A 26,283-nucleotide genomic window follows, 5' to 3' on the forward strand; every position below is an offset into this window, starting at 1 on the left:
GCCAGCCACAGAATCTTAAACTAGCCGGCCTCTCTACCATCATTGGTCAACTCTCTCCCGCTGTCAACGACTGATCTGTAGTATAAAGCCAGCATAAATCTTTCCCAAACAGACCCCATTGTGGTTTTGTTCTTACAGATCAAGTGGCTCACAGAGACTTATTTGTTTTTCAAACTTTAATTGATGTTTTCTTGCTTTGGAATGAACATCTGAGAAATACTTTACCAGCCATTCGGAGTTTGAAAGATTTATGGGCCTGCTATTTTCTAGGTCTCTGTCCCACACCTAGCCTAAATGTTTCCTGCTACGTGGAGGGAGGTATAGTGCATGTTGGTTGGTGCAGTTTTTAGAATTTAGAGCATTTTGTCTCTTTTTTTCATAGCAACAACGTCCTGTGACCTGAACTCTCAGTTCAAGTGCCAATCTTCAGGGATGTGCATACCACTTTCGTACAGGTGTGACCGTGAAGATGACTGTGGGGACAACAGCGATGAGGAGCAATGCTGTAAGTGAACCACCCCATTTCCAGTTAGGTGTCGGTGGGGGGTGGCTCGAAATAAGCCGGTCTCAATAATAATAATAACAATGCTTGTGTTTGATGTAGCGTCTTATCACGTCTTCGAGGCGTCTCAAAGTGCTTCACAGAATATTGGTCACTCGATCCACGATTGTTTGTGGGACACTGCTGTGCGCAATTCGCTGCTGCGTTTCAGACACAAAATATATGCAGTCAATTCACGTGACAGTATATTCTGTGAAGCGCTTTGAGACGTCTCAAAGACGTAGTAAGGTGCTTTATCAAATGTTATTATTATAAAAACTCCAAATCATTCACTCTGGTGCTTTTTTTAAAAAAATCTGTTCCTTGGAAGCCATTGCGTTTGAAATATTTCCTTCAACTAAGGTTTCCTGCACAATGAGTCTGTGTCCAACAGAGGGCAGGCAGAGACCTCTTACCTTTTCTGACTGAGTGATGGTGACGAACTAGCTGGAAGGAACTTACATGAGCCATATGGGATGACCTGTTCCTCTGTTGGACTGGACGGGGCTTTGGCAGAGGGCACTAACTGAGATCCCGAAGTCCCAGTGTGGAGAATTCTGGTGACGAATGTAAAGTCTCTGTTGTCCAGTCTCCCATTATATCCCAACTTGTTTTGCTCAGTTCTGAATTAATAAAATTACGTGCTATTTTAATTTTTTTCATTTTTTGTTAGATAATCTGTACTTTTTGCAGATAAGTTACCATTTAATGTTTAAAAGCATGATTTGGAGAACACAAAAATCCTTGTAGTGTCAATTCCTGACCCTTCAATATTCAATGAGGGGTTAATATTGCGCAAATCTATCTTTTTTGTTTGGGCACTTTTGTTGCACTCCTATCCCTGGCTTTCTGTTCTTACTGTATGTTGGAAAGTGTTAGTTGTCTCCCAAAGTAATTTGTTAGCCCCACAAACCAAACTTCCAATGATCGATATGGGTCCACTGGTGATCTCTCACCAGTTAGCTGAGCGGCAAGAAACAATCTTGTGATCCCGAGGGTTCGTTTTTGATCCCTTTGATGAATTGCAGCTTTTTTTCAAGATTACCAACAGCGTGTTTAGTAGTGAATTCTTATCCAAAGTATTAGTAACAGAGGAGCTGATGCAAATCTGAACACACACACACACACAACTCTTCTTGTCAGCCAAGCCGTGGGGAGAAAGGTTTAAGTAGTAAGATTATGTAAAAGTCTTGGGAATTGGCAGGTTTGATTCTGTTTCTTTTCTATCGCGCCCCGCCCCCCGCCCGCGCGCTCCGCCCCCGCCCGCCCGCTCGCCTCTTTTTCTCTGTCTCTCTCTCTGGGAAGGAAAGAGTAAATGGTGACTTTGTACATTTTTTGTTCCACCCACTTTCCTAGCTATGAACCATTGTAAGGATGATGAATTTACCTGCGCCAGTGGTATGTGCATTCGCTTCTCTTGGAAATGTGACGGAGACAATGACTGCCGTGATTGGTCGGATGAACTGAACTGCACTTGTAAGAGCCAGTGTTGTTGTAATTTATAATAATGTTAGCTGTTTCCTGCCTTCATTGCTGCTATTAATAGTAATCCTTGCATTTGATACAGAACCTCAACACGTCATTAAGACTTCTCAAAGCGCTTCACAGAATAAACTGTAAAGTGGATTGACTGTGTATTTTGGCGAAAAAGAAAACCTAACTGAATTTGCAATCTAATGGTTTAATTAAAACAAATTTTTGGAAATTACAGTTTTGGTTGAAAAATTTATTTGCTCCATTTAAAAATCTGAACAAGACCAACTTTTGCATTACAAAATACAGTCAATTCACTTTGCAGTATATTCTGTGAAGCGCTTTGAGACGTCTTGAAGACGTGATAAGGTGTGATAAGTGATCAAATGATAGGATTATTATTATTGGCTTTCCTGCTACCCAGTGCAACCAAACTGACCGTGAAGAGTTAAGATCCAGAAATTCTGAGAATGTTTGCTTAAGACTTGGAAGTATTTCGTAATACTAATCGCCTTAAACAGCATGTCGTATTATTGCTTGATTTGTTTTTGGCAGAAACATAAAAATCCCAGTAAGAGACACAGAATAAATCTTGACCTAATTTTCGTAGTGGAAGATTGAGGTGAACTTCTTAAAATATAGCCATGAGAGATTTAGTTTATTTTCTTCAGCTAGTTCCGCTTTGTGTGTAGATGTTAGGAAGTTGTAAGTGAGTTTCTATGAAGATGGTTAGAGCACTCGCCTCGCAAGCCGCTGGATTCCTGGGCAGGGCGAAACGTTAGGCAAGTTTCCTTACTCCGCATGTCTCTGTTTACCTAGCAGTAAGTAGGAACCCAGTTGTTAGTTGATTGGCGGATTGTTTTCCCAGTGGTAATAAATCCCTTCAAAAATTAAAAAATAATAATTTGGTCACTCATTCCACAACTGTTTGTGGGACACTGTTGTGTGCAATTTGTTGCCGTGTTTTTCACACAAAATATTCAATCAATTCACTTCATAGTATATTCTGTGAAGCGCTTTGAGACGTCGTGAAGATGCGATGAGCCGCAAATGCAAAGGATTATTATTATTGACCAAAAGGATGGAATTCCTCCTGCCTCAAGTGCAGCGAACTTATACCAATAGGAATTTCCAGTCTTGGGTATATTGTCATAGCCAGTGCATTAGATATGTGAATTTTCCTTGATTAAAGTATTTTGTTTTTATGAATGAGGGCATGTGCTTATTGTTTAATTTTTCTTTAGCAAATAAACACACTTGTGACACAACCAACTTTGCTTGTCACAACGGACACTGCATCCCTCGCCGGTGGGTTTGTGATGGAGATGATGATTGCCGTGATGGGTCCGATGAAGACCACTCCTGTGGTAAGTTTCCCTTTGGCGATAAAATTAGCAAACAAACAACTGGTAGAGAAAGTGATTCTGGCTTAACTAGTACCAAAAAAAACCTTAGTTAAAATGCAGGCATATTTCTTTGTTTTATTTAAGAGGGTCAGGTCCAGTTAGCATTTGTTTTCTGTTCAGCTGATTAAGGAAAGGTTTGAGGAAAAATCCTAAGCCTAAGTGTCATTGGGTCTGGGGAGTGGAGGGAGGGGGCGAGAGAGGAAACAGTGAAAGTGCTTCAAGTAACAAAGGCAAAAAAAACATAAATTAATATGCCATGTAAGTGTTGGAACTAGTTTCATTCTGTCCGAATTGACCTAGTAACTAGAATAGCTTGGAGATACTACTATTAATAATAGTGTTTGATATAGCACCTCATATCTTCGAGGCATCTCAAAGCACTTCACAGAATATACTGTAAAGTGAATTGACTATTTTGTGGACGAAACACCCATTACTGTATTAGGATTGTGGCATATTGGCGTGCTGGACTGTTCTTAGTTCAAAGCTGTTTTGATAAATTGCCTTTCTCTCCTCCACCCCTGTTAAAGCTGATTCTGCATGTCATGGGTTTAGATGTGGCAATGGCACTTGCATTACAATGATCCATCGCTGCGATGGTGTCCCAGATTGTCCAGACCATTCAGATGAGGAAAACTGCAGTAAGTGTTGGAACCTCTAATTAAACCAGTATTTATTTTCAAAGCTTTGCAATATAATCTCAAATAAAATATAATTTAATGGGGTGCACCATTCTTCTTGTAAAAAATTCTTGATACACTTTTCCGTGAAGCTAACCATAGCGACCAATTTCAGGCTCCTCTTGTCATGCCCTCGCACCTCCTTACCTATCGATCTCCTTACCCTCTACTCCACTACCCCCTGCCTCAGCCCGCTCGGCTAGCTCCAGCCCCCTTATTTGTTCCTCCGCACCACCATCGGTGGCCATGCCTTCAGCCACTCTGGAACTCTCCCGCAATCCCTCCGCCTTGCCTCATGTCTCCCCACCTTCAGATCCTACCTAAAGACCATCCTTTTCGATTGTGCTTACGGTCACCTTTTCCGTTGGCTCAGCATCAGACTCCGCCACTGTCAAGCGCTTTGGGACGCTGTCCTACGTGAAGGGCGCAGCATAAATGCAAGTTGTATCTGCATTTTATTGTTGAACCTGAATTTTATTAAAAGTAATCAAAAATGTTCTGTTTTTGTTCTCTCTCTCTCTCTCTCTCTCTCACTCTCCCCAGGCCCACCATGCTCCCGGTACATGGATTTTGTTTGTCAGAACGGGCGTGAGTGCCTTTACAGCTCCATGGTGTGTGATGGCACTGCGCAATGTGATGATGGTTCTGACGAGGACCCAAGCTATGCTCAGTGTAGTATGTTCAGTTTCTGCCTTTACACTCTCTGATTCTCTGAAATATAACTGTTGTGGTGCAAGTTAGCCATTTTACTTTTATGGTAGCCGGTCAGGTTACTGTGGCTTAAATTTCATTAGCCCATACTTTGCTATAAAAAATAATGCTATGCCGGCTTGTACAAAAGGTAATTTGTCCAAGATTTGTTATTGATTTCATTCTTCATAAGCACTTTTATTATCTTAAACTGCCTTGGTTAACATCATAATATAAATTTCCTCAGTATCCTTTGTGCTATGTAGAGATTGCTGTAAATGTTTCCCATACAAAAGATACGAGGCGTAATGCAATTTAAAATATTTTCGTAACAAGATGTGTTCATTGTACGTACAAGAAAAATTAAACTCCACCCAACTGCAACCTAGCAGAATAAAAATGCTTTGAGACATCTCAATGGTGTGGTAAGGTTCTATATCAAATGCAAGGGTGATTATTATTAATAAAGGCACGATTGAGATTTTAAAATTACATAGAGTATTTCAATTTGCATGAACCTCTTTTCCCTGATACAGAGACAAAAGTTCTTCCAACTGAAGCAAGCTAATTAGAATTTTAAAAAATCCCATAATCTGAATATCTCTAACCTAAAATAGACTAGAATAAAGTTTTAGTCACTAGTTTACATTCCTGCTTTTCCTTTCAATTTGTAGCACACTTGCCTGAGTTTACCAAGACGTGTGAGCCCTTCAGCTTCAGATGCTCGAATGGAGTGTGCATCAGCATGGAGTGGAAGTGTGATGGGGTGGATGACTGTGGAGACTATTCTGATGAAGCAAACTGTCGTAAGTGAAGTCTGAAACATAAGAACATTAGTATTTGCTCGGCAAAAGAAGACCAAGGTCCATTCTGTTCGCCTTCCACCATTCTGGCAGTCGCTTGACATTTCATATCCCAAACCTTATACAGTATCACAAGATTTTTTTTAACAAATCTTAAATCTAATTTGCTCTTGAAACAAATGTCACTTTCTGCTTCCACCGTCTTCCATAAGTTTGCAACACGCTCACTTTCAGTAGATTTGTTTTGGATGTACCCCCACTTCAATCGCAGGCCGTGTCCGCTGGTTCTACTGTTCAGTACAAGATAAAGCAGGTTATCATAGTCTACGTTATCTAACTCGCTTCAGAATACTCCTAGATTTTTCTCTTTGAGTTGGAATTGAGCAATACTTCAAACATCATCAAAGTTTTATGTATTGGTAACTCGGTGTATGAATTTTCTTCTTCTGAGCATTTGTTAAATTTCTTATTGTGGGTCTTACTTTTCTTTAGATATCTTAAAAGTAAATTGTATTCAGTTATTTCTGTAATTGATTGGATGTTAACTGCTTACTGGATTTTAGTTGCTTTGGTTTAAGAAGTCAGGTGTTAGTTCAGCAGATTCTTCTCAGAATGAAATCTTTCAGAATAAAGGCATTTGGTTTATCTTTGCAGGAAAACCAACTGAAGCGCCAACTTGTACCAGGTATTTTCAGTTCAGCTGTCAGAATGGGAACTGCATCCCCAACTGGTGGAAGTGCGATAGCGAGAACGACTGTGGAGACTGGTCTGATGAAGCTGGCTGTCCTGGTATTAACACTATCTATATTATCGCTACTGTACTTAATGTATCGATGCTGTACTTAATGTAGAATGAGATGCAAAGCTTATTTGCTTTCCTTTCTGTTGAATATCAGATGGGAGTTTAGGAATGAATCGGGAGCTGATGTAGTCTAAGCCTCTGTTTTATTTCTTGTTGATTTGGTACAGACGAAACTTGCTGCATTTATAGAATCTTACCGCACAGAAGGAGGCCATTTGGCCCATCGTGCCTGTGCCGGCTCTTTGAAAGAGCTACCAACTAGTCCCACTCCCCCGCGCTTACCCCATAGCCCTGCACATTTATTCTTTTTAAGTACCGATCCAATTCCCTCTTGAAAGCTACGATCCAATCTGCTTCCACCCCCTTTCAGGCAGTGCATTCCACACTGACGACTTACATGTTACTGCTTGTTTTAGGTTGGATTCCTGTTACACAAACTACACCGTCTTCTTCCACGTGTGCCCTGAACCACTTCAGATGTGATTCTGGCGAATGCATCATAAACCGTTATGTGTGCGATGGGTTCCCTGACTGTATGGATAGTTCTGATGAGGAAGGATGCCCCACCTATTCATGTAGGTACAGCTCAGTAGAGCTCATCTCTCAGACCATTGGGACCTTGCTGCCCTTGATATGTTAATACCAATGTAATATTTTGGAATATTCAGCCAAGTTGGTTTAATTTCAGCTTTTCTCTCTCTGTTTGCCCTGAATTTGAAATAGCAAAGGAATGAGTCGGTAGGAAATTAGATGGACCTGCAGGTGGGCATTTACTGCAGGGGGGGCTGGGGTGGGGCGGCTGGGCGCATGTTTCAGTGGGTTTAAGATGTTCAGGGTAACGGTTTGCTGTAGAATAATTAATATAAATTCCATTGGTCACTGCTAAGGCTAAGGCACAAACTCAAAAAAAATCTTTGTTCTATCCAACTTGCTGCTGTTCCAGCCTTGTGGTTGATGCTGACACTGACTGACACAAATGGCAGTGCATTTGATTAGCAGCCATTCACTGGCTGGGTTTAAGTACTCACAATGAAACTGTCCCTCACTGAATAGCTTTCATTCTCAGGCAGCTATTAATATAATAATATAGTAATCTTTGCATTTGATATAGTGCCTTATCATGTCTTCGAGACGTCTCAAAGCGCTTCACAGAATAGGTCATCAAGTGAATTGACTGCATTTTTGGGCGACATATCCAGTATAAGTGCATTCAAATTAAGTTTACCGGGTAAACAATTACTACCGACTCTTGCAAAAGTTCTAGAGGGTATTAAAAGTGTTGGCTTATAATTGTCGTCGTGTCCCTGTGCGCACAGCAAACAGAACCACCACCAGAACAACCACAGCACCACCAGCTGGACGATGTAGAATCTCCGAGTTCCGTTGTGCACGCAGTCACAAATGTATTCCTTACTGGAAGCGCTGTGACAATCAGCAAGACTGCCGGGATGGGTCAGACGAGATGAACTGTCGTGAGTATTTATTTTGAATTGGTTATGACAATAATAATGATAGTCCTTGCATTTGATATAGCGCCTTATCACGTCTTTGAGACGTTTCAAAGCGCTTCACAGAATATACTGTAAAGTGTAGTGACTGTATATTTTGTGGGTAAAATGTGGCAACCAATTGCAGCGTTCCACAAACAGTTGTTGATTGAGTGACCAATTTATTATTTTTTTTGAAGGAAACTCGCCCCTCCTGAGAATTTGTCACCAAGCCATTTCCCCTTGGAGTGACAAGTTATCAGTAGTTTACAGCAGAGGAAACATCCAGTTCACAATCAGTCACCTTCATCTGAATTTTTACACTTAACCACTTCCTGTGATCCACACATCAGTGGAGTGGGGGCAGATGTGGGGGGTATATGGGACTCTTGTGAGCGTTACTCACACCTGAGTACTCTTCTGAGTTTTGATGAGTTTGGTGTGTCTCTCTCTAATAAACTCAGTGACTTCGGTTTTTATTTTAGCTTTTCAGCATCTGCAGTCTTTTGGCTTTGGTTTATTATCAAATGAAACTGTTGGTTGTTTTGGTGTCGGTGTTACATTTTGAGAATCATGACACGTTTTTACACACATTTCTTTCCTTCTGAAACGCCTGATTTTCAGCCAGCCATGCTCCATTAAAGTGCTTGAACGAGACAGTGTGCGAGGATGGAGAGACGTGTATAAGCCAGCTGGAACGTTGCGATGGATTCCTAGACTGCTCTGACAACAGCGATGAGAAAAACTGCTCAGGTAAACCTTCCATGAGAAGCCGTGCAGCTACACCCCATAGATGTTCAATGTAAGATATAGGATATTAATAATCCTTGCATTTGAAATAGTGTCTTATCATGTCTTCAAGACGTCTCAAAGCGCCTCACTGAACAGACTGTAAAGTGAATTGACTGTATATTTGGCAGACAGTGGGGTCCCACAAATAGTCATGGATTGAGTGACCACATTATTATTTTTTATGGGTTTGANTTTTTTGAAGGAATTATTACCCCAGAAAAGCGATCCACCAATCGACTAACAAGCGGGTTCTTACTAAACAGAAGCATGTAAGGAAACTTGCTTAAAGTTTTGCCCCGCCCTGGAATCAAACCCAGGTCCTCTCGCTTGCGAAGTGAGCACACTAACCACTACAGGACTCCACAATCAATTTGAGTGTTGTGAATCTGAGCTAACGGGAAACATAGGAGGTCCATCAGCATCTGCTGGAGAAATTGATTACTGTTTTGGGTGAAAACCTTTATCAGAACACTCAGTGAACATCAATAACTCCCTCAGACCTTCATCCATTTACTGTGCATATGTTGTGCACTTTAGCAATGGAGACTGTTAGGAGACTGAATTATTTAGGGGTAAGCATTGCTCACCAGCGGATTGGACTGTCTTTCCTATCACATCTACACTGTCTTCAATGAATATAAAAGAATATATTACGCACTCTGAGATGCTACCCTATATAAGTGCAAGTTGTATATAAGCAAAATTAAGTCAGCAATTGATTCATTGATTTATTTAACAGTGGCGGTTGTGAAAGTTTCTCTGGTTTCCCACCAAACTACTCCTTCCGTTTTATTGTAGGTGACAGTGCAGTGTACAAAGTACGACATCTACGTTGGTCGGTTGATTTGAATGGTGCCATTTCTCTAACTTGGGACAGTCCAAAGAACTTGCCTTCATCGTGCATCTACGTTGTGTACTACAGGTAGGTAATAACATCACTGTTCACCTTTTTTACATTGCTGTCTTTTTTTTTGTTTGCCTGCTACTGCTTTTGGCAAGACAAAAGGAGATGTTTCTTCTACCTGCCTACGTTCTTGATGCTGGTGATAATAATAATCATTGCAATTGATGTAGCGCCCTTCGAGACGTCTCAAAGCGCTTCACAGAATATACTGTAAATTGAATAGTCTGTATATTTAGTGGGCAAAATATGTGGGCTGTGTGAAATTGGCTGCCACGTTTCGCCCACAAAGTACACACGTGATCAGACGCTATATCAAATCCAAGGATTATTATTATTTTAAATACATTGCAGTAACATAATCCCCATGAGTAAAGTTTTAAGTTATTTCTCTGTAAGCTGTTTACCTGCTTACAGATTTTCTAATGTTTTAAATTTTTATTGGGTCTCGAGGGAGCTTTTTAAGCAGCAATATTTCTTCTTCTTGCAGATTGTTGGGTGACGGCTGGAAGAGCTTGGACTCTAACAACAAAACTGCTTTTGTGATTAAGATTATGAAACCAGATTCCACCTACCAGGTGAAAGTGCAAGCTCAATGCCTCCATAAAATCTATAGCACCAACAGTGTCATTACACTGCGAACACCCGAAGGCTGTGAGTATTTTCCTTGAAATATTGTTTAGAAAATTTTGCATTATTGCCAGACTTTTCTAAAGATCCTTCCTTTTTGATTGTGCTTTCTGTCACCTGCCCCCCTCCCTCACTCCCTGGCTCTTTGTCGGATTCTGCCACTGAAGCGCTCCGGGACGTTACCCTACGTGATGTGCGCTTTATAAATGTAAACTTTTTGTTGTTTTCATATTCTAAGTATACTTTCTTTCTGCGCTCCTGAATTCCAGGGAAATACCTGGTGTAAACTACTAAAAGTGGAGTGCAGAGAAATTGACAATATCCGCTGATTGCTTTACTTGATGCACTGTATTTAAAATAATAATCGCAGTCTTTGCATTTGATATAGCGCCTTATCACGTTGTTGAGACGTCTCAAAGCGCTTCATAAAATATATTGTAAAGTGGAGTGACTATTTTGTGGGCGAAACACGGCAGTCAATTACACACAAAGAAATGTGTTAAAACCTGGGATGGGGGTGGGGGGGAATTGCAGGGGGAATCGCAAACGTCAATCCACTGCAAAACTAACTTTTAATGTTGCTTTAGCGATCTGAATTTGAGTTTGGTATTGGTAGATTCCTTGTTCACTTCCTTGTTTCTCTCTCCAGTGCCTGATGCTCCACAGAATCTCCAGCTGTCTTACAGCGAGGAAGAGGATGGAGCCATATCCTGTAAATGGACTCGCCCTGTTAATGCTCACGGGCTCATTCGCGAGTATCTGGTAAGTATCTGCAAAGTTTAACAAAGCTGCCTCAAATTCCAAATTACTTTAGAGCATTTTTTAAATGGATTTAGTTTCATAGATTAATTTGTTAAATTGCCACAGTACTATCATAGAATCTTACAGCACAGAGGGAGGCAATTTGGCCCATCGTTCCTGTGCTGGCTGTTTGCAAGAGTTACCAACTAGTCCCGCTCCCCCACTCTTACATTTTTTTTTCCTTTTTAAGTACCTATCCAATTCCCTTTCGAAAGCTACGATCGAATCTGCTTCCGTCACTGTTTCAGGCAGTGCATTCCAGAACCCGACGACTCGCTGAGTACTATTGGAAGATAAACTCAACTGACAGGAGGCTATCTGCAGAGCATGAGGACTACTGGTGTAATAATTTCAGTTGTTCTGTTTTTTTTTAAAAAAAGGATATGATTAATACAATTGCTGAATTTCTTTGTTTCCTTCTGAAGGGTGTCAGCTTGACAGTGGGTCACACCCTTATCCTGGGTCAAAAAGTTGTGTTTTCAAGCTCCTCGACAGGATTCAAACTCTGGGTCTCGGCTGACACTCCAGTGCAGTACTTGGGGTGGGGGATTGGGGCTGCATTGTTGCATGTGCCGACCTTCGGGTAAGAGGATAAACCAATGTACCTGACCCTATTGGGAAAGAGAAGGGGATTTTTTCCAATGCCCTGACCAACCAGATAATTGATCATTCATCTTGTGGGAGCTTGCTGTGTGCAAACTGTTCTGCTGCATGTCCTATAGTTACCCCCAAGCACTGTATCGAATGGAGAAATAATTTATTCCTCTCATCAATGTAAGTCGAGCAAGGAGGAGCAGAATGCCCAGCTAGTTATTGAGGAATCGAATAACTTAGAACTGAATGGGCTGAATAGATTTTTGTTAGGTCAGTGCATCGAGGTATTTGCACTGCAAATGCGGGAAGGAATTAGTGTTGAGGTACAGATCATCCATGATCGTACAAAATGGTGGAACAGACTCGAGGGGCTGAATGACCTCCTGTTCCTATGGGGAACACGTGTTAATCGTGCAGTACGTTACTGGGTTTGCAATTGACTTGAGTTTAATCTTATTACCTTGTAAGATCCAGGAAAGTCACTATTTCCACAGTATGTGTTATGAAAGCAGTTATACTAGCGCTCTTTAAGACCTATAACGGTCATTTATAGGCTTGTCCAACCGCTGTGATTTTGCTGAGAGGGAAAAGTTCTCTCTGGAGATTATCTCTAAAGCCTTGCCTTTGATAGGATATGTCTTAACGTCAACTGCATGGGTCCATTTCTATATTATTTTGCCATTCAGGTATTAAGTGTTAACAAGATTTCTTTGTTGGTTTTTATCTCTGTTTCCCCTCGTCAGGTGGAATACGCCCAGAATGGTACGAAAGAATGGACTTCACTGAAGAGTACTGTAAATTACTTGGACATTAAAAACCTCCAGATGAATGTCGTGTACAGGGTCAGGGTGAGTGTGCCTTTTAGTCTGTCAAACAGATGACTAATTCTTGGTTTATTTATAGATTTTAATTAAAAACTGTCTTGTAATTACAGTTGAGACCCATGACTACATGAACTAAAATCCTGGCTAATTTACATTTTTTTTAGTCTATGAATAGAGACTTTAAGATCCTTACCATAACTTTTAAATTCCTCCAAGGCTTTTCCTCCCTACCTCTATAATCTTCTCCAGCCCTATTCTCCTGCACATACCCTTCCGATGTTGGTCTACTGTTCGACCCCCTAATCCACCCCTTCTGTCCCACCATTGGTGACTTGAGTTTTTGCTCATCACGTCCCTGTCCTTTAGAGCTCTGTGCCTTGTTTCCCCTCTCCCTGCCTTTGAAACCCTTTTGAAAACATATCTCTGACCGTGCCTTTGGTCAACATTCTTAAATCTCCCCTTTTCCTTGCTCAGTGCTCACCATTATATCTGTCAAGCGCTTTGAGACGTTCATTCTACGTGAAAGGCGCTATACAAGTGGAAGTTGTTGTTGAGTGAGTAATTATCTACACTATTGTGATTTATAATCTGGATTTTCTATTTTTTCCTTTCCAATTTCCAACTGGAGGGGAGGGAGGGGGCTGGTGTGTGGGAAGGAATGCGATTATCTGGCAACAGATCAGTGTTATGGTGTGAGCGGCTGCTGGCATTTGTAGCCAGTCGCTCACGGCACAACCGTTTGGAATAGCTGCAGAGTCGGATTGCGTAAAGCGGGATTGGGTATCTGTATGGTTTTAGCAACCTTGCTTCCTCCATTGCTTCCAGGTTGTAGCTGTGACAGGGCGTGGAGTAGGCAACTGGAGTGACTCGAAAACCATCATCACAAAGAAAGGGAAAGGTTGGTGATCTGCCTTTGGAGAGAGAAACCAATGAAACAATCTACTGGCAATAACCCATCCACATTTTGAAGATGATGGGGATAATTTTTGCCACTGTTAATGGCTCAGGCGTCATCCTTGTTTCATTTTGTTCACAACCTGTATGCTTCTTTGGTTAAGTGGCTACATGCTCCGCCAGTGTTCAGCTCTCCATAGTCGCTGCCCCACGTGAATGCAAGTTCTTACATTTTTTAAATCAAAAAGTACTAAAATGTGCAAAGTGGCCAAATTTAACATCCTTAAGTTGCTATTTTACTGTTTAGACTGTTTTGAATTGATTCACAGCAAATGTCTAATCGTCAGAGTTTCCTGGCACTTAAAAAGGCATGGAATTCCATCTTTTGAGTTTCTATCCCGAACTGTTTACTATTGGAGAGAGTTGACTTAAGGACATTGGAAAGTGGCCTGGAACAATATATTTTATTGCTTTTTTTTGACTAAATATCTGATGAACAGCTCAAAACATTGCTAATTTAAAAAAAAGTACAGCAATGAATATTTGTTGGTTAATTCAAGAGCGAGAAGGTTACATTTTAAAGTGGGACAAGAATGGAATTTAATTTAGTGAGTGAACCGCAAAATGAGATGGGGTGAATGCTGGCTTCCTCTCGTTGGTGAGGGAATCCAATAAAAGTGCGAACAAAGCAGTTGGTTAATTGAATCCATTAACGTTAGTCTGTCTCCCTCTGTAATAGCAATCCCAGCACCAAACATTGTGATTGACAGTGCACATGAAAACAGCATTGATTTGAAGTTACAGATGAACTCCAACGTTAAGGTAGGTTTTGAGAATTGTGAGTTTTTTTTAAACATAATGCACAACCCTCATTCCAAATGAATAAGACTGGAATATAAATTACTTTACTATGCAGTGTGAACTGAGACATTGTGTAGTATTGTTTACTGAGTCTCAATGTTCCATTCCATAAAACGGTTGATGGCTGTAATGTAGGACTGGTAGCCCATTCCAGATGAATTGTGTGTGCAAAGTCTGTTTAAAATATATAAAGCGCAATTGGCTGCTGCGTTTCGCCCACCAAATACAGTCAATTCACTTTACATTATATTCCATTAAGCACTTTGAGAATGTCTCGATGACATGATAAGGCGTTACATCAAATGCAAGGGTTATTATTATTGTTTTCCCCTCTTCAGGTGACCAGCTATGTTGTGGATTTATCTTGGACATTTGATACTCATGTGAAAGAGAAGCGAACTTTACTTGTTAATGCAGGAAATACTGACCTCACTGGTATGTCCTGATAGAGATAATGAAGTGACGCAAATGCAAGTAATTTCTCTTGAGGCTCAAACTGACTTTTGTTTCGAAGAGATCAAAAAATAATCCAGTCATTAAATTCAAAGCTCTACTGCCTAACTATATTTAGTGGTCAGATTTCTGCCTACAAATCTATGTACTCACACGTTAGCATCAAACGCCTCGAGAAATTACAATGTAGAAGGCGCTATAAAAATGCAAGCATTCGGGTCAGTAGTTGTGGTTAATCAGTAATTTTCTTTTTGTAATGAGCTAGCGAGGATGGCAAGACAGAAAAACACAGTTGAACTAGATAAAAATCCACATAAGTATAGATTACTGACGAGGAGCATGGGTGTGGGTTTGTGGTGGGGGGGATATAAGTAAAAAGCTGTGTCAGGATCAGTGTGTCCATGCTCACTGTCTCTTCTTTATACAGTTGCCAATTTAACTGCTGGGACAAAGTATGAGATTTCCGCATGGGCAAAAACCAGTATTGGTGAAAGTCCAGTGACTTTCTCCCATGCTACAACCAGTGGAATCCAACCAGCACCACCTAAACTTAAAGCAGTTCCACACAGTGAAACTATTGTAGATTGTGAGTGGACGGGGCCAAAGAATGTGGTGAGTATCGTGTACTCTTCTCGACTCTAGACCTCTTAGACCTCACCTGTCATTTGTATTCAATTATCCTTTGATCTCTGATATCAAATGCTTTATAGAGAACCACATGAAATGTCTTCGCACTTTGTTATGTGCTGCCTTGTACTTGTTGCATGATTCTCACAGACAGTTTTTTTTGTTTGGAGAATAGCGCTAATATATTGCAGCCTGGAGAGGTCAAAGTTATTGCCACACACTGTCAGGCTGTAAATGTATATTATTTTCAAGGTGTTGTTTAAATTTGACTCCCAGTATTTCTTCATTGTAGACTATTTGTAGAGGGTCTATGCTCAGCCTATAGCAGAAGAGGCATGAGCACTGTGATTTGCACTTATACACTGCTATTTTGCTTTGCATGTTAAGCAGGCAGCCTTGCCATTTGTTCAGTTCATATAATTTGAAAAATGTATTGTTGTCTTGGTTTGCTGCTGCTGATTTTCGTGACTGTGTCAGTCTACAACTGTTTATGGGACACTACTGTACGCAGTTGGCTGCTGCAATTCACCCACAATTACACAGTGAATTCAATTTACAGTATATTCTGTGCAGCACTTTCAGAGGTCTCAACGCCATGATAAGGTGCTATATCAATATTATTGTATATCTTAACTCCAGGTTAAGACACAGTAGTTCACATCAAATGTAATTTTTTTGCTCTCAACAGGTTTACGGAGTTTTCTTTGCTACATCGTTCTTGGAGCTCCACCAAAGTCCAAGAAACGTCAGCTCTGAAATGACTAAACTCTCAGTAACTGTGGACAGCGATGAACAATATCTGTTTTTGGTAATTGTTTTTGATTTTACCTGTTGATAAGGTGGACCTCCCAGTTTCAGAATTGAAGCTCCCATCATACACCAACGCTGCCGGCAAGATAGGGTTTGAATTCGAGGTGACATTAATGTTGATTGTGTATTCAGACACTATGCCACTGCCCTCTGAAATGCAGTGCTTAAAACTCTAAATCCTCTCTATCTGTCTTTAAAAGCCTCCTGAAAATCTCTCTTCACTTGTGCCTATGGTCTCCTCTCCCACTCTTTTTGTCCAGTCTCTGTATGAAAGATGCTACATAAATACAATTTTTTTTTACAAAAATAATAATGTCACTCAATCCACGACTGTTTGTGGGACACTTCTGTGCGCAATTGGGTGTTGTGTTTCGCCCACAAAATCTAGTCAAATCACTCTATGGTATATTCCGTGAAGCGCTTTGAGACGCTCAAAAGATGTGAAAAGGCGCTATATCAAATGCAAGGATTTATAGATTTATTAACTATAAATAAACAATTTTTTCCCCCCTCTTCTAGGTTCGTGTAATTGTTCCGTATCTTGGCCCACCCTCTGAATACATTGCTGTTAAGATGATTCCTGATAACAGACTGCCACCTCGCCACTTGCATGTTGTCATTACTGGCAAGACAATAGCTGCAGTAAAGTGGCAACCTCCATATGACCTGCAAAATGAAAGCTTAGTGAGTATCTGCAAATAGTTTTTGTTGCGGGAGGAAGCCCAGTCACAGTTTAATATTTGACTTTGGAACTCCATCCCATAGTCCCTCCGCCTCGCTCCCTTAATTGCCTCCTTCAAGGCACATCTCAAGACCCTCCTCTTTGACCATGCCTTTCTACCTTCCTACCCCCACCCTCCACCCCTCTCAACCTCCAGCTTGGGTCCAAATCCCTGATTGTCCAGCGCCTTGACATCCTCCCCACTTAAAAGGCACTGCATAAATATTGTTTGTTGTAATATTAGGCTTTGCTTTGGCATTTCCTTAGGAAATAATCTCTGGCTCCTAATAATCCTGGGTAGAAACGTGTTAACGGACATAAATCGGGCATCTCAATTTTAGGTGCTTTCCACTGGCGTTTTCTGGCAGTTTTTGTGTGTTTTAATGACAGTGAAATAAAGGATCCAGTCTTATTTCTTAAATCAATTACATTCCTTGAGTATAGCTGGGATATTTTTACACCGAGCCACCAAATCCCTGCGTTTCAGCACATCATGACCTTGATGCACAAAAACAATTCCTGGAAGATTGCGCAGTTGGTAGCTAACTAAGTATGTTGTAATTGAAATTGCTTTGCAGAACTGTGTAGGTATTTATTAGCGAATTCTGCAGGTACTATTAATAGAGGTGGTTTGATGTGTGTTCCTGAGCAAGTAAACAATTCCTGTCCAGGCTGATGGTATCTGTGACAGAAGTCCACTGTGTTCATGTGTATTCTGCGTTGCTCAGACTTTGACAGAAGGATGCAATCCTGCTGGATCCACTCAACCCTTCGCACTTACAATGCTGATAACACAGCAGTTGTCATGCATTGGTCTAACCAGCTCTGAGGAGATGAGACTGGGCAGCTTTACAATGCTCCAAGGCACCGCTCATGCATGAATAGCTCGTCTTACCCACTGATGAGACTGTGAGGTGTAGACATTTTCTCAACCTTGCGATTTTCACTGGATCAAGTCCTGCGCTTTGTGGTTGCCAATTATTTATGTCCAACCAAGGAAAGCTGAGTGCTGCAACACGTCATGGAATTCTCAGTTTGGTTTGGATACTCTTAAGCATGGTGATGGGTTTCCGCATGTGTCAGACCGGGAAAAAAAAGCAACGCATCTGGTTAACTCTTCCTTTTCCCTGGTTTTTTTTGTCACGACTGTAATTGATGAATAATTGTGATCTTTTCCTCTGAGTAATGCAATTACCTTTTCTATCGCAAGACTTATGCAGTTTGTGTGAAGGATTCCATTCGAAAAACTGAAAAGAACTACAAGGTTACCACCACGAACAATACAGTGCAATATAAAGTGCTGAAGCTGGAACCTGGTGGAAGATACAATATTGTCGTCCGGCTGTTTAATATGAGCAAAGAAGCCAGTGTGACTTTAACCACAGGTGAGGCAAACTGCGTTCAGATTTGGCAGAAGAGGCCGTTTGATCATTCAGAGGACAGATCAATGCTGGATGCTTGCTTAACGGTCCTCTGTGGCAAATCAAAGGCCTCCTAGTCACAACAAACAACCTTTGTAGTAAAGTATATGTGGTGAACGAGCTAGTGACCCATTGCTTTACTACTCAACATGTTTGCACAATCGGGCTTGAGTGGCACCCTGCTATGTTGGTCTATAAAATAGTCACTATATATGACAATCACTGTAATGTGCACTGAGACCTTTCGATGTGATAAAGGGCTATATAATGCAAATTCTTTTGTCTGGGTACCCTATAGAGGCCATTATTTCCAAACCCTGCTGGCATCTAGTGGCAGACTATTGTACTGCAACAGATTCTTTGTCTTCTGGTTAAATGCTTACTTACACATGTGGCTGGAATGAATGAATATAAAATAAAAGTAAATGAATGTTTGCATTATGTTCTTATCGTCCACTCGATCCAGGATAATTTCTCTAGTATGGCTGCACAAAGTGTTCTGGGGCAAAGTGTCATAGAGTGCTGAGGAATCTAAGGATTACAGTTTGGGAATGTAGAGGAGGGTCCTGCATGAGGTTGTCCTTTTTATTCCTGTTTCCTGAGGTTAAGGATCTGAAAGAGAATAGAAAGAACAGAACCAAAAGTGAGGGAATAATAATAATCTTGCATTTGATATAGCTCCTTATCATGTCTTCAAGACATCTCAAAGCGCTTCACAGAATATACTGTGAAGTGAATTGACTGTATATTTTATGGGAAAAATTTCCCAGTGTCTCTGATCTATAGGCAGCCTTTTATGATTGTTTTCACACGATGAATCTTTTTATTAATCTGAGTGATTATTTATTTCCTGAACGAGTTTTGTTTTTCTTTCAAAGAAAATTCAACCATGAACCTATAATGTACAATTGCTTTGAGACATCTCGACAATTTAAATATCATATGCAAGGATTATTATATTCATAAAAGCAACATAGAATATTTTTTAAAAATAAGTTGGTTATTCAACCACCACTGTTTGTGGGACAGTTCTGTGCGCAATTGGCTGCTGCATTTCACCTACAAAATACAGTCAATTCACTTTACGATACATTGTGTGAAGCGCTTTGAGACGTCTCGAAGACGTGATAAGGAACTGTCAAATACAAGATTATGATGCATTTAAATAATAATAAGTTTTGCAGGCCAGAAATCTTGACGTTCTGGAAAGTTGCAGAGGCCTTTAAACTCTTGCAATCTGCAACAGAGAGATGAAAAGTTGACTCAGTCCTAGCCCTGTGACCAACCGCAGAGATTTCTTGCAAACACTCAAGACCCTCTTTGATTTCCAAATGCAGTGGTAAATGGCTGCTTTTTCCTCTGTGTGCCACAGGAATGGGGACATTGACCAAGATCCTTGCTCAAGGGTCAACCATGCTGTGAAGAATGTCATTGGAATGCATTGAACAATGAACCCTGTCTGTTCAGATTGCGGGAGGCAGCCAGCGGTATTTTGATAGCTTGAATAACTCATTGTATCTGTATTTTTATTTCGCGTGTTTTTTTTCTCTCTCTCTCTCTCTCTCTCTCTCTCTGATGCCAGTTCCTCTGTCAGCACCAGAGTCGCTGAAAATCCTCCCAGAGAAAGACCACATCCGGCTGTTCTGGAAAAATCTTGCCGTGAAAGAACGGAGCTTTAATGACAACAGGGTAAGTGGAAAATATGGAAAACTAGCTGCCTTTTATTTTTAAGATGTGCAAGCTGTTTGTTTACATTGCACAAGCTCTATTTTCACTGAACTGGTCACCCCCAGCATTTGATTATGCTAAAATTTAAAGGAAAATTATATCAACTTTTTAAAAACTCTTTTTGTATTCTGATTACATTCTGCCTTACATACCCTCATCCTTGCCTTCAAAGCCCTCCACGGCCTTGCTCCTTCCCACCTCTATGACCTGTTAACTATATCAGCCTGTTCGCTCCCTCCGCTCAGCAGGCTCCGGCCTGCTCCATGTCTTCACCCGGCCCACCCACCATTTGCAGTTGAGCATCTCTCTGCCCCCACCTTTTGGAACTCCCACATTCCCTTCACCTTGTTCCCTCCCTTGCTTCCTTTAGGGCCTGCCTCAAGACCCTCCTCTTCGACCTCTTCAGTCACCCTCCTACTCCCCACCCTCCACCCATCCTGATCCCAACCCCCGGCTCGGGTCCAAATCTCTGACTTCCAGTACCTTGGGACGTCCTTCCGAGAGGGAGGTGACTATAGGCACGGTCAAAGAGGAAGGTCTTCAGGTGCGATCTGAAGATGGGAAAGGTAGGGACAAAGTAGAGGAAGAGTGTTCCGAGCTTCAGAGCATAGCTATACAAATGTGATTTGTTGTTAATGACTTTTGCTCTCAACGTGTAAGAGCTTTCAGCCGCTACGCTCTGAAATTCTGTAACACATCTTCAGATCGAGCCTGAAGACTTTCCTCTTCGATCATGCCTATGGTCACCTCCCTCCCAGCTTGTCGTCGTTCTCCGCCACTGTCAAGCGCTCTGGGACGCTACCCTGTGTGAGTTGCGCAGTGTAAATGCAAGTTGTTGTATATCTTTCGCCTCCTCTGTCCTCCCATTAAAGCTGAGCTTTTAGCCCCATCGCCTTGCGCTCTGGATCTCTCTCAAAATCCCTCCATCTCTTGCTTTCAAAATCCAACTTAAAAAAACACTAACTCTTCGACCTTGTTTTCAGTTCAATCTTCTTTTCACCTTCCTTGATGTTCTACATCGTCCCTGTAAAGCACTTTGAGATGTTATCCTACGTCAAAGTTACTGGATAAGCACATGTTGTGCATTAATGATACAATCTGTTCGCCTAGCTGAAACAAAATGGAATCCTTTAAGTCTCTGGTTTTTGCCGTGCTTTTGCATCAATACTGTGAAAATAGCATCTAATCAATGCTGAAATGCAGGACAAATGCTCTTTCGGTTTGCAATCTTCAAACAAATCGGGCCTGAATTCCATCTGATGAAGCCACCTTGAGGAGATGGTTTTACTAGAAAATCGATTTGGTCTCTCCTCACGGAATCGTTCACAGCCCCCCAAGGGGCTGCATTTAATGTTCGAGAGCCACTCGCACAATCCCCTCTTTAATAACATTTAAAAATGTTAACGTGCATTTGGCCTGGTTTAGTGGTTCATCGTGTGCAGAGCTCTTCTCTGCTCCCAGCCAATACAATTTGGGAGCGGGGAAATTGCAGTTTACCGCTCTAAATCACTTCACTGCTGCAAGCCATTGCAAATTGTTTCCAGCAGTAGAGACGGAGCTGAGATGTGTTGCAGTCCGCAGCAGGTTTGGTCATGCTGTGCTTACTTTATAGTGTTGCAGCACTTGCCTTGAGTGATCTGAAGTTGGTTTCCTCCTCTGATTTACCACATGAGTTCACAATCGGTTTCTTCCTTCACTTTACATGTCTTCTCCCTTTCTACTTGGAGATGGTGGGGGGGTTACCTGTATCAGCCCAGACCAAAAGGTTAACTTCCTCTGAAGTTAACTGCTCTGCAACAGAAATGTGGAGTTCAATAGAGTATCCTGGGATACTCTGGCAACCTTTGGCTGCCTTGGCATGTATCCTCGTCTACAGCTTGCATGACTTCCAAGCAGGCTATGTACAGCACTGTGAAAATTACACGGAGATCTTAAAAGGGGAGTGGAGGATAGGGTTTTTGAAGCACCAAAAAATGGCACTTTCCAGTCCAGATGTGTTGCTGGGTACGAAATATTTGCAGAGTATCCTCCTGTTTCTAAGTACAATGTCTCTGTGGAGTTTGGACCACTTTTTGCACTCCAGAATTTTCACTTTGATAAATGTTGCTTGATTATGTTGCACTCCCCTTTCGTGTACATCCTTGGCCTTTCTTGTCAGTGAGACGAGTGAGTAGATTGGAAAGATGACGTCAGAGCAGCTCAGGGAGGCAGCTCTAATTACTCCAGTTCAAGTGAGAGAATTATGTACCGCCAACTGCAACCTTTATCACGTTTCTTTGAATCTTGGATGTACATCACTGGCACCTTCTACCGGCACTTGAGTACCAGCTGAGCCATAGTAATGACGCATTCTCTGTGTATCCTTGAATAGGATGAGTCACGATTCCATCCTTGCTGCAGAGTAACTGTTCTCTAGAGGGCATTCCTCTTTATGATGATTGAATGGAATTCAACACACTTAATTACCCTTTATAAACCAGTATACGCTAGATCAGTAAATAAAAGCTTTGTAAGGAAGTGTGTCTGGTGTATAGCCCCCATGGGATCAGTTGGCGTACTTTTTTATTTAAGAAGATTTAATGAGTCTAAAGTAGCCAGTGTTGCAGAGGCTTGTTTCTGATGTTTTCATTGATGCTTAAGCAATGATGAATGCGAGTAATAGATAGCTGCTAATTGAAATGATTGGCTGTTTCTCCTCTGCTTACGACTGGTGATTGTTAAGAGACTCATACCATAAGAGTCGTATGAATCTCTTCAAAAAAAATGTGGTCACTCAATCCACGATTGTTTGTGGGACACCTGCTGTGCGCAATTGGCTGCTGTGTTGCCCCCATAAAATATACACTCAATTCACTTTACAGTGTGTTCTGTGAAGCGCTTTGGGATGTCCTCCCAACGTGAAAAGCGCTATATCAAATGCAAGGATTATTATTATTATATTCTCTGAAGTGCTTTGAGACGTTGCGAAGACTTGATAAGGCGCTATATCAAATGCAAGGATTGTTATTAAAAGGGTGGGATCCAGCAATACGTGATGGATCTGTTTTCACTTGCTGAAGGATTTGCCCACGGAAGCATTTTGGAGGGAGGGAGGGAAGGAAGAGAACAAAAGCCTGTGCCCTGCGAGCCCAGGCTAATTGTAGCAGGCTGCTGGGCATAATTAGATCTGTGAGGGCCTGGCAGTCCACCCTTCTGGTTCTGATTTAGGCTTTAGCCTGTGCATTCTCTAGTGCATCCTGGATCAGATCATTGTACATTTAAAACTTAATTTCTATATATATATATATATATATTAAAAAAATGCTTGTCTGGAAAACCGCGGGTCTTGTTCTGACAGCAGCGGGACAGCTAATTATCCTTATTGGATTATCATTCTTTACTGAAATTTAAAGGTACGCCTGACTGCGGAGTTTTGGGATCTGAGGGTTGACCCACTCTGGTGTGGTGTAGTTGGGGGCCCACCGGTAATAGCCCAGCCCTGGGACTGTCGAAGGCTACTGTGAGGCTAGTCAGTTGTCTGGTAGTTACGCCCTCAGGGGTATGCGCTACCTGTACCAGTCCTCGTCCAGCCTGAGTTGCAGATCTGTCCTGCTGTCTTTTTACTGCTGGATCTAAGGCTAACCTATCATGTTTCCTGTTTGGGTGTTTCTTTTTCAAATATTTTGTCAAAATCCCTTTGTTTATATTGAAAAAATGTGGATTTTGCTTTGAGCAAAAATTTTTGGTGGAGCATTCATTCCTCTGTTTGCGTAATAAAGAATTTTAGCCTCTTCCTTTGTTTTGGTTTATTTTTTTGATGGTGTTCTTAAGCCAATGCCCTCTGGTAACTGACTCATCGACTACTGGGAATAGTTTCTCCCTATTTGTCTTATCAAAAACCTCTCTCAGTTTTGAACAGTTGTTTTATGTGTTCAAAGAACGCCGCATCCTTTGGGGATGGACAGGGTGGGGTGGATGGGGGCAGTGGAGAAAGAGCGTGAAAGAGAACTGCTTGTCCAGCCTTGTGAACCACAGAGTGTAACTTTATTGGGACCTTGAACTAGTCTGTCTGCTTTCTTGCTTTCCAAGCTGAAGGATGGCGCTGAGTAAGACGCGGCGAAAGCTGCAACCATGACATGTTGTCTGTCCTCTGTTTGACCTCAGGGTTATGAAATCCACATGTATGACCACGTGACCAACACGACCGTGTGCCTTGGGAATACGTCGGAAACGACCTTTATGGTTTCCAATCTGAAGCTGGGCCACAACTACACGTTCACAGTGCAAGCCAGATGTTTGTACAATGGGCAGATCTGTGGTAAACCCGCATCCCTGCTCTATGATGAACTCGGAAACGGTGAGCCAAATCCGCATGATTGATGCTTATTTTTTAGAGTAATTTAAGGTATGTGGCGGTTCTCACTAAACTCGGAAGTGTAAATCATTTTAAATGATGGATTTCCTGTATGAAACTATGTGATGTATGTGACTTAGCCCCTGAATTAGGGTTTGGATCTCAGTTGCTTTTGGTGAGTTAATTTTGTTTAACCCTGTTTTTTTTTAAAAAAAACTAGTCTTGTCCCGTGTTTAAGCCATGTTGCTTGTTTTGAATTTGTTAAGCATTTCACTTCATCCAACCTTGCTGGTTAGAAAAAACATAATGTGCTTACGTGAAGTGGATGAGCCTCTCATTATTCATGTACGTTCAAGGAGTCTTACCTGAGTCTTATGAGTTGTCTGACATTAGCTGGCACCTCAAACATGCTTAAAGTCTGTGTGGAGAATGTTTTGTGGACGATGGATTTCATTGTGACTTCATCCAAGTCCAGTAAATTCATAATAGAAAAAAAAATCTATTTGTAGTGTTTGGGACAGCAAACCTTCAGATTGATTGAATGTAAATGAGTTTGGATAAAGACCAAATCTGGAATTGTTCACTGGATGGACTCTGGTCTTAACTTAGTCCGCAGAACACTCTTCTATCACTCAGTTTCCAGCATTCGTTTCATATTCAGAGGGTTCTGAATAAGAGTGTAATTTACTCACCTAAGTGAGTAATTGTTCACCAAAGTGCGCTCCAAACTGTTAACAGCAGATTGTTCAGGCATTCATGAGGACAGTGGTGTAGCAAATTAACTGGGAGTTAGGAACATCAAATCCAATTGTGGACACGCAAGATTTATTAGCTGATTATGATCTGGCAGAACTTAACATGAGGTCTGATGCTGAACGTCTTGCCCATATCTTGTGGTTTCACTGCTTGTGATGTGTGGCTGCCTGGCTTGAAGCACTGTCCGTACAGCTTGCAATTGGTAACATAGACTTGTACAGACCAAGCTGCATTATTGGCCTTCAGAGCTAATCCCAGGGTACTGTGCAGTCAGGAAACACCTGGACAAGTCCCTGTTGGCATTACTTAGGAAAGGAGGTAGTGTAAATATTTGGGTCGGGATTTTCCATACAACTGGTCAAATTAGATCCAGTTTGCTTTAGCTCCCTCCGCAACATTTAACTTGTATATCGAGTCATGCTGAAATGATATAAAGTAAAGTGGGTATTTTCAGTGGAAGTGGTAAAATTAGATTCAGTTTTGCTTTTATTCTCTGCATAACTTGTATATAGAGTAATAATAATAATCCTTGCATTTGATACAGCGCCTTATCGTGTTGTTGAGACATTTCAAAGTGATTTACAGCATATACTGTTAAGTGGATTGACTGTATTTTGTTATGCTGAAATGATATAGTCAACTAGATTGAATAGTAAATTCCTGTAATGTAATCCCCCTTTTTTTCCCCTCCTCCTCCAGCACCAGATCCATCTGCATCCAAGAGTTCCAAGCCCACGGATGTAGCAGCCATTGTGGTACCAGTGATGTTCTTGTTGCTCGTGATGCTGGGGACAGGCTTCGTCATTCTCTACGTGCGCCATCGGAGACTCCAGAATAGTTTCACAGCCTTTGCGAACAGTCATTATAATTCCCGGCTGGGGTCGGCAGTCTTCTCTTCAGGGGATGAGCTGGGTAAATATATATGACCAGTGATCCTTGCACAGTTTCTTGCGTTTTTTTTATATCATGGCATGTCTCTTTCGTAAGAACGTAAGAATTTGCTAGCGAACGAAAACCCAGACCAATTCAGTTCACCTTCTACCATCCTGGCAGTCGCTTGACATGTCGTGTCCCAAGCATTATATTGTGCCCCGAGGAATAATTTTCTATGCATCTTCTCCCCCCCCCCGCGCCCCCACACACACCCACTCGAGCTTCTAACAGTGTCTCACGTGACATGCTCTCAAGCTCTCGTTTTCTTCCTCCCTTTGAAAATCCTCTTGGCCTGTGTCTGCCTGACGCACCCACCAGGAAG

General features: G+C 41.5%; 1 protein-coding gene across 1 annotated transcript in view; it reads left to right on the forward strand.

Moving 5' to 3' along the window:
- The window catches only part of sorl1 (sortilin-related receptor, L(DLR class) A repeats containing), a 66,803-nt gene that overhangs the window by 36,676 nt on the left and 3,844 nt on the right, over window positions 1-26,283 (forward strand). Inside the window, exons 25-48 of the mRNA XM_042343832.1 lie at window positions 383-505; window positions 1,898-2,017; window positions 3,259-3,381; window positions 3,951-4,061; window positions 4,644-4,775; window positions 5,465-5,596; window positions 6,248-6,382; window positions 6,812-6,970; window positions 7,712-7,867; window positions 8,507-8,635; window positions 9,473-9,596; window positions 10,066-10,229; window positions 10,855-10,967; window positions 12,344-12,448; window positions 13,250-13,322; window positions 14,058-14,140; window positions 14,518-14,614; window positions 15,060-15,244; window positions 15,948-16,067; window positions 16,589-16,753; window positions 18,001-18,175; window positions 19,794-19,900; window positions 24,083-24,275; window positions 25,728-25,940. Of these exons, the coding sequence (XP_042199766.1) occupies window positions 383-505; window positions 1,898-2,017; window positions 3,259-3,381; window positions 3,951-4,061; window positions 4,644-4,775; window positions 5,465-5,596; window positions 6,248-6,382; window positions 6,812-6,970; window positions 7,712-7,867; window positions 8,507-8,635; window positions 9,473-9,596; window positions 10,066-10,229; window positions 10,855-10,967; window positions 12,344-12,448; window positions 13,250-13,322; window positions 14,058-14,140; window positions 14,518-14,614; window positions 15,060-15,244; window positions 15,948-16,067; window positions 16,589-16,753; window positions 18,001-18,175; window positions 19,794-19,900; window positions 24,083-24,275; window positions 25,728-25,940 (3,237 nt within the window). The remainder of the gene's footprint in view (window positions 1-382; window positions 506-1,897; window positions 2,018-3,258; window positions 3,382-3,950; window positions 4,062-4,643; window positions 4,776-5,464; window positions 5,597-6,247; window positions 6,383-6,811; window positions 6,971-7,711; window positions 7,868-8,506; window positions 8,636-9,472; window positions 9,597-10,065; window positions 10,230-10,854; window positions 10,968-12,343; window positions 12,449-13,249; window positions 13,323-14,057; window positions 14,141-14,517; window positions 14,615-15,059; window positions 15,245-15,947; window positions 16,068-16,588; window positions 16,754-18,000; window positions 18,176-19,793; window positions 19,901-24,082; window positions 24,276-25,727; window positions 25,941-26,283) is intronic.

Source organism: Callorhinchus milii, unplaced genomic scaffold, assembly GCF_018977255.1.
Source record: "Callorhinchus milii isolate IMCB2004 unplaced genomic scaffold, IMCB_Cmil_1.0 Scaffold25, whole genome shotgun sequence".
NCBI classification, from domain to species: Eukaryota; Metazoa; Chordata; class Chondrichthyes; order Chimaeriformes; family Callorhinchidae; genus Callorhinchus; species Callorhinchus milii.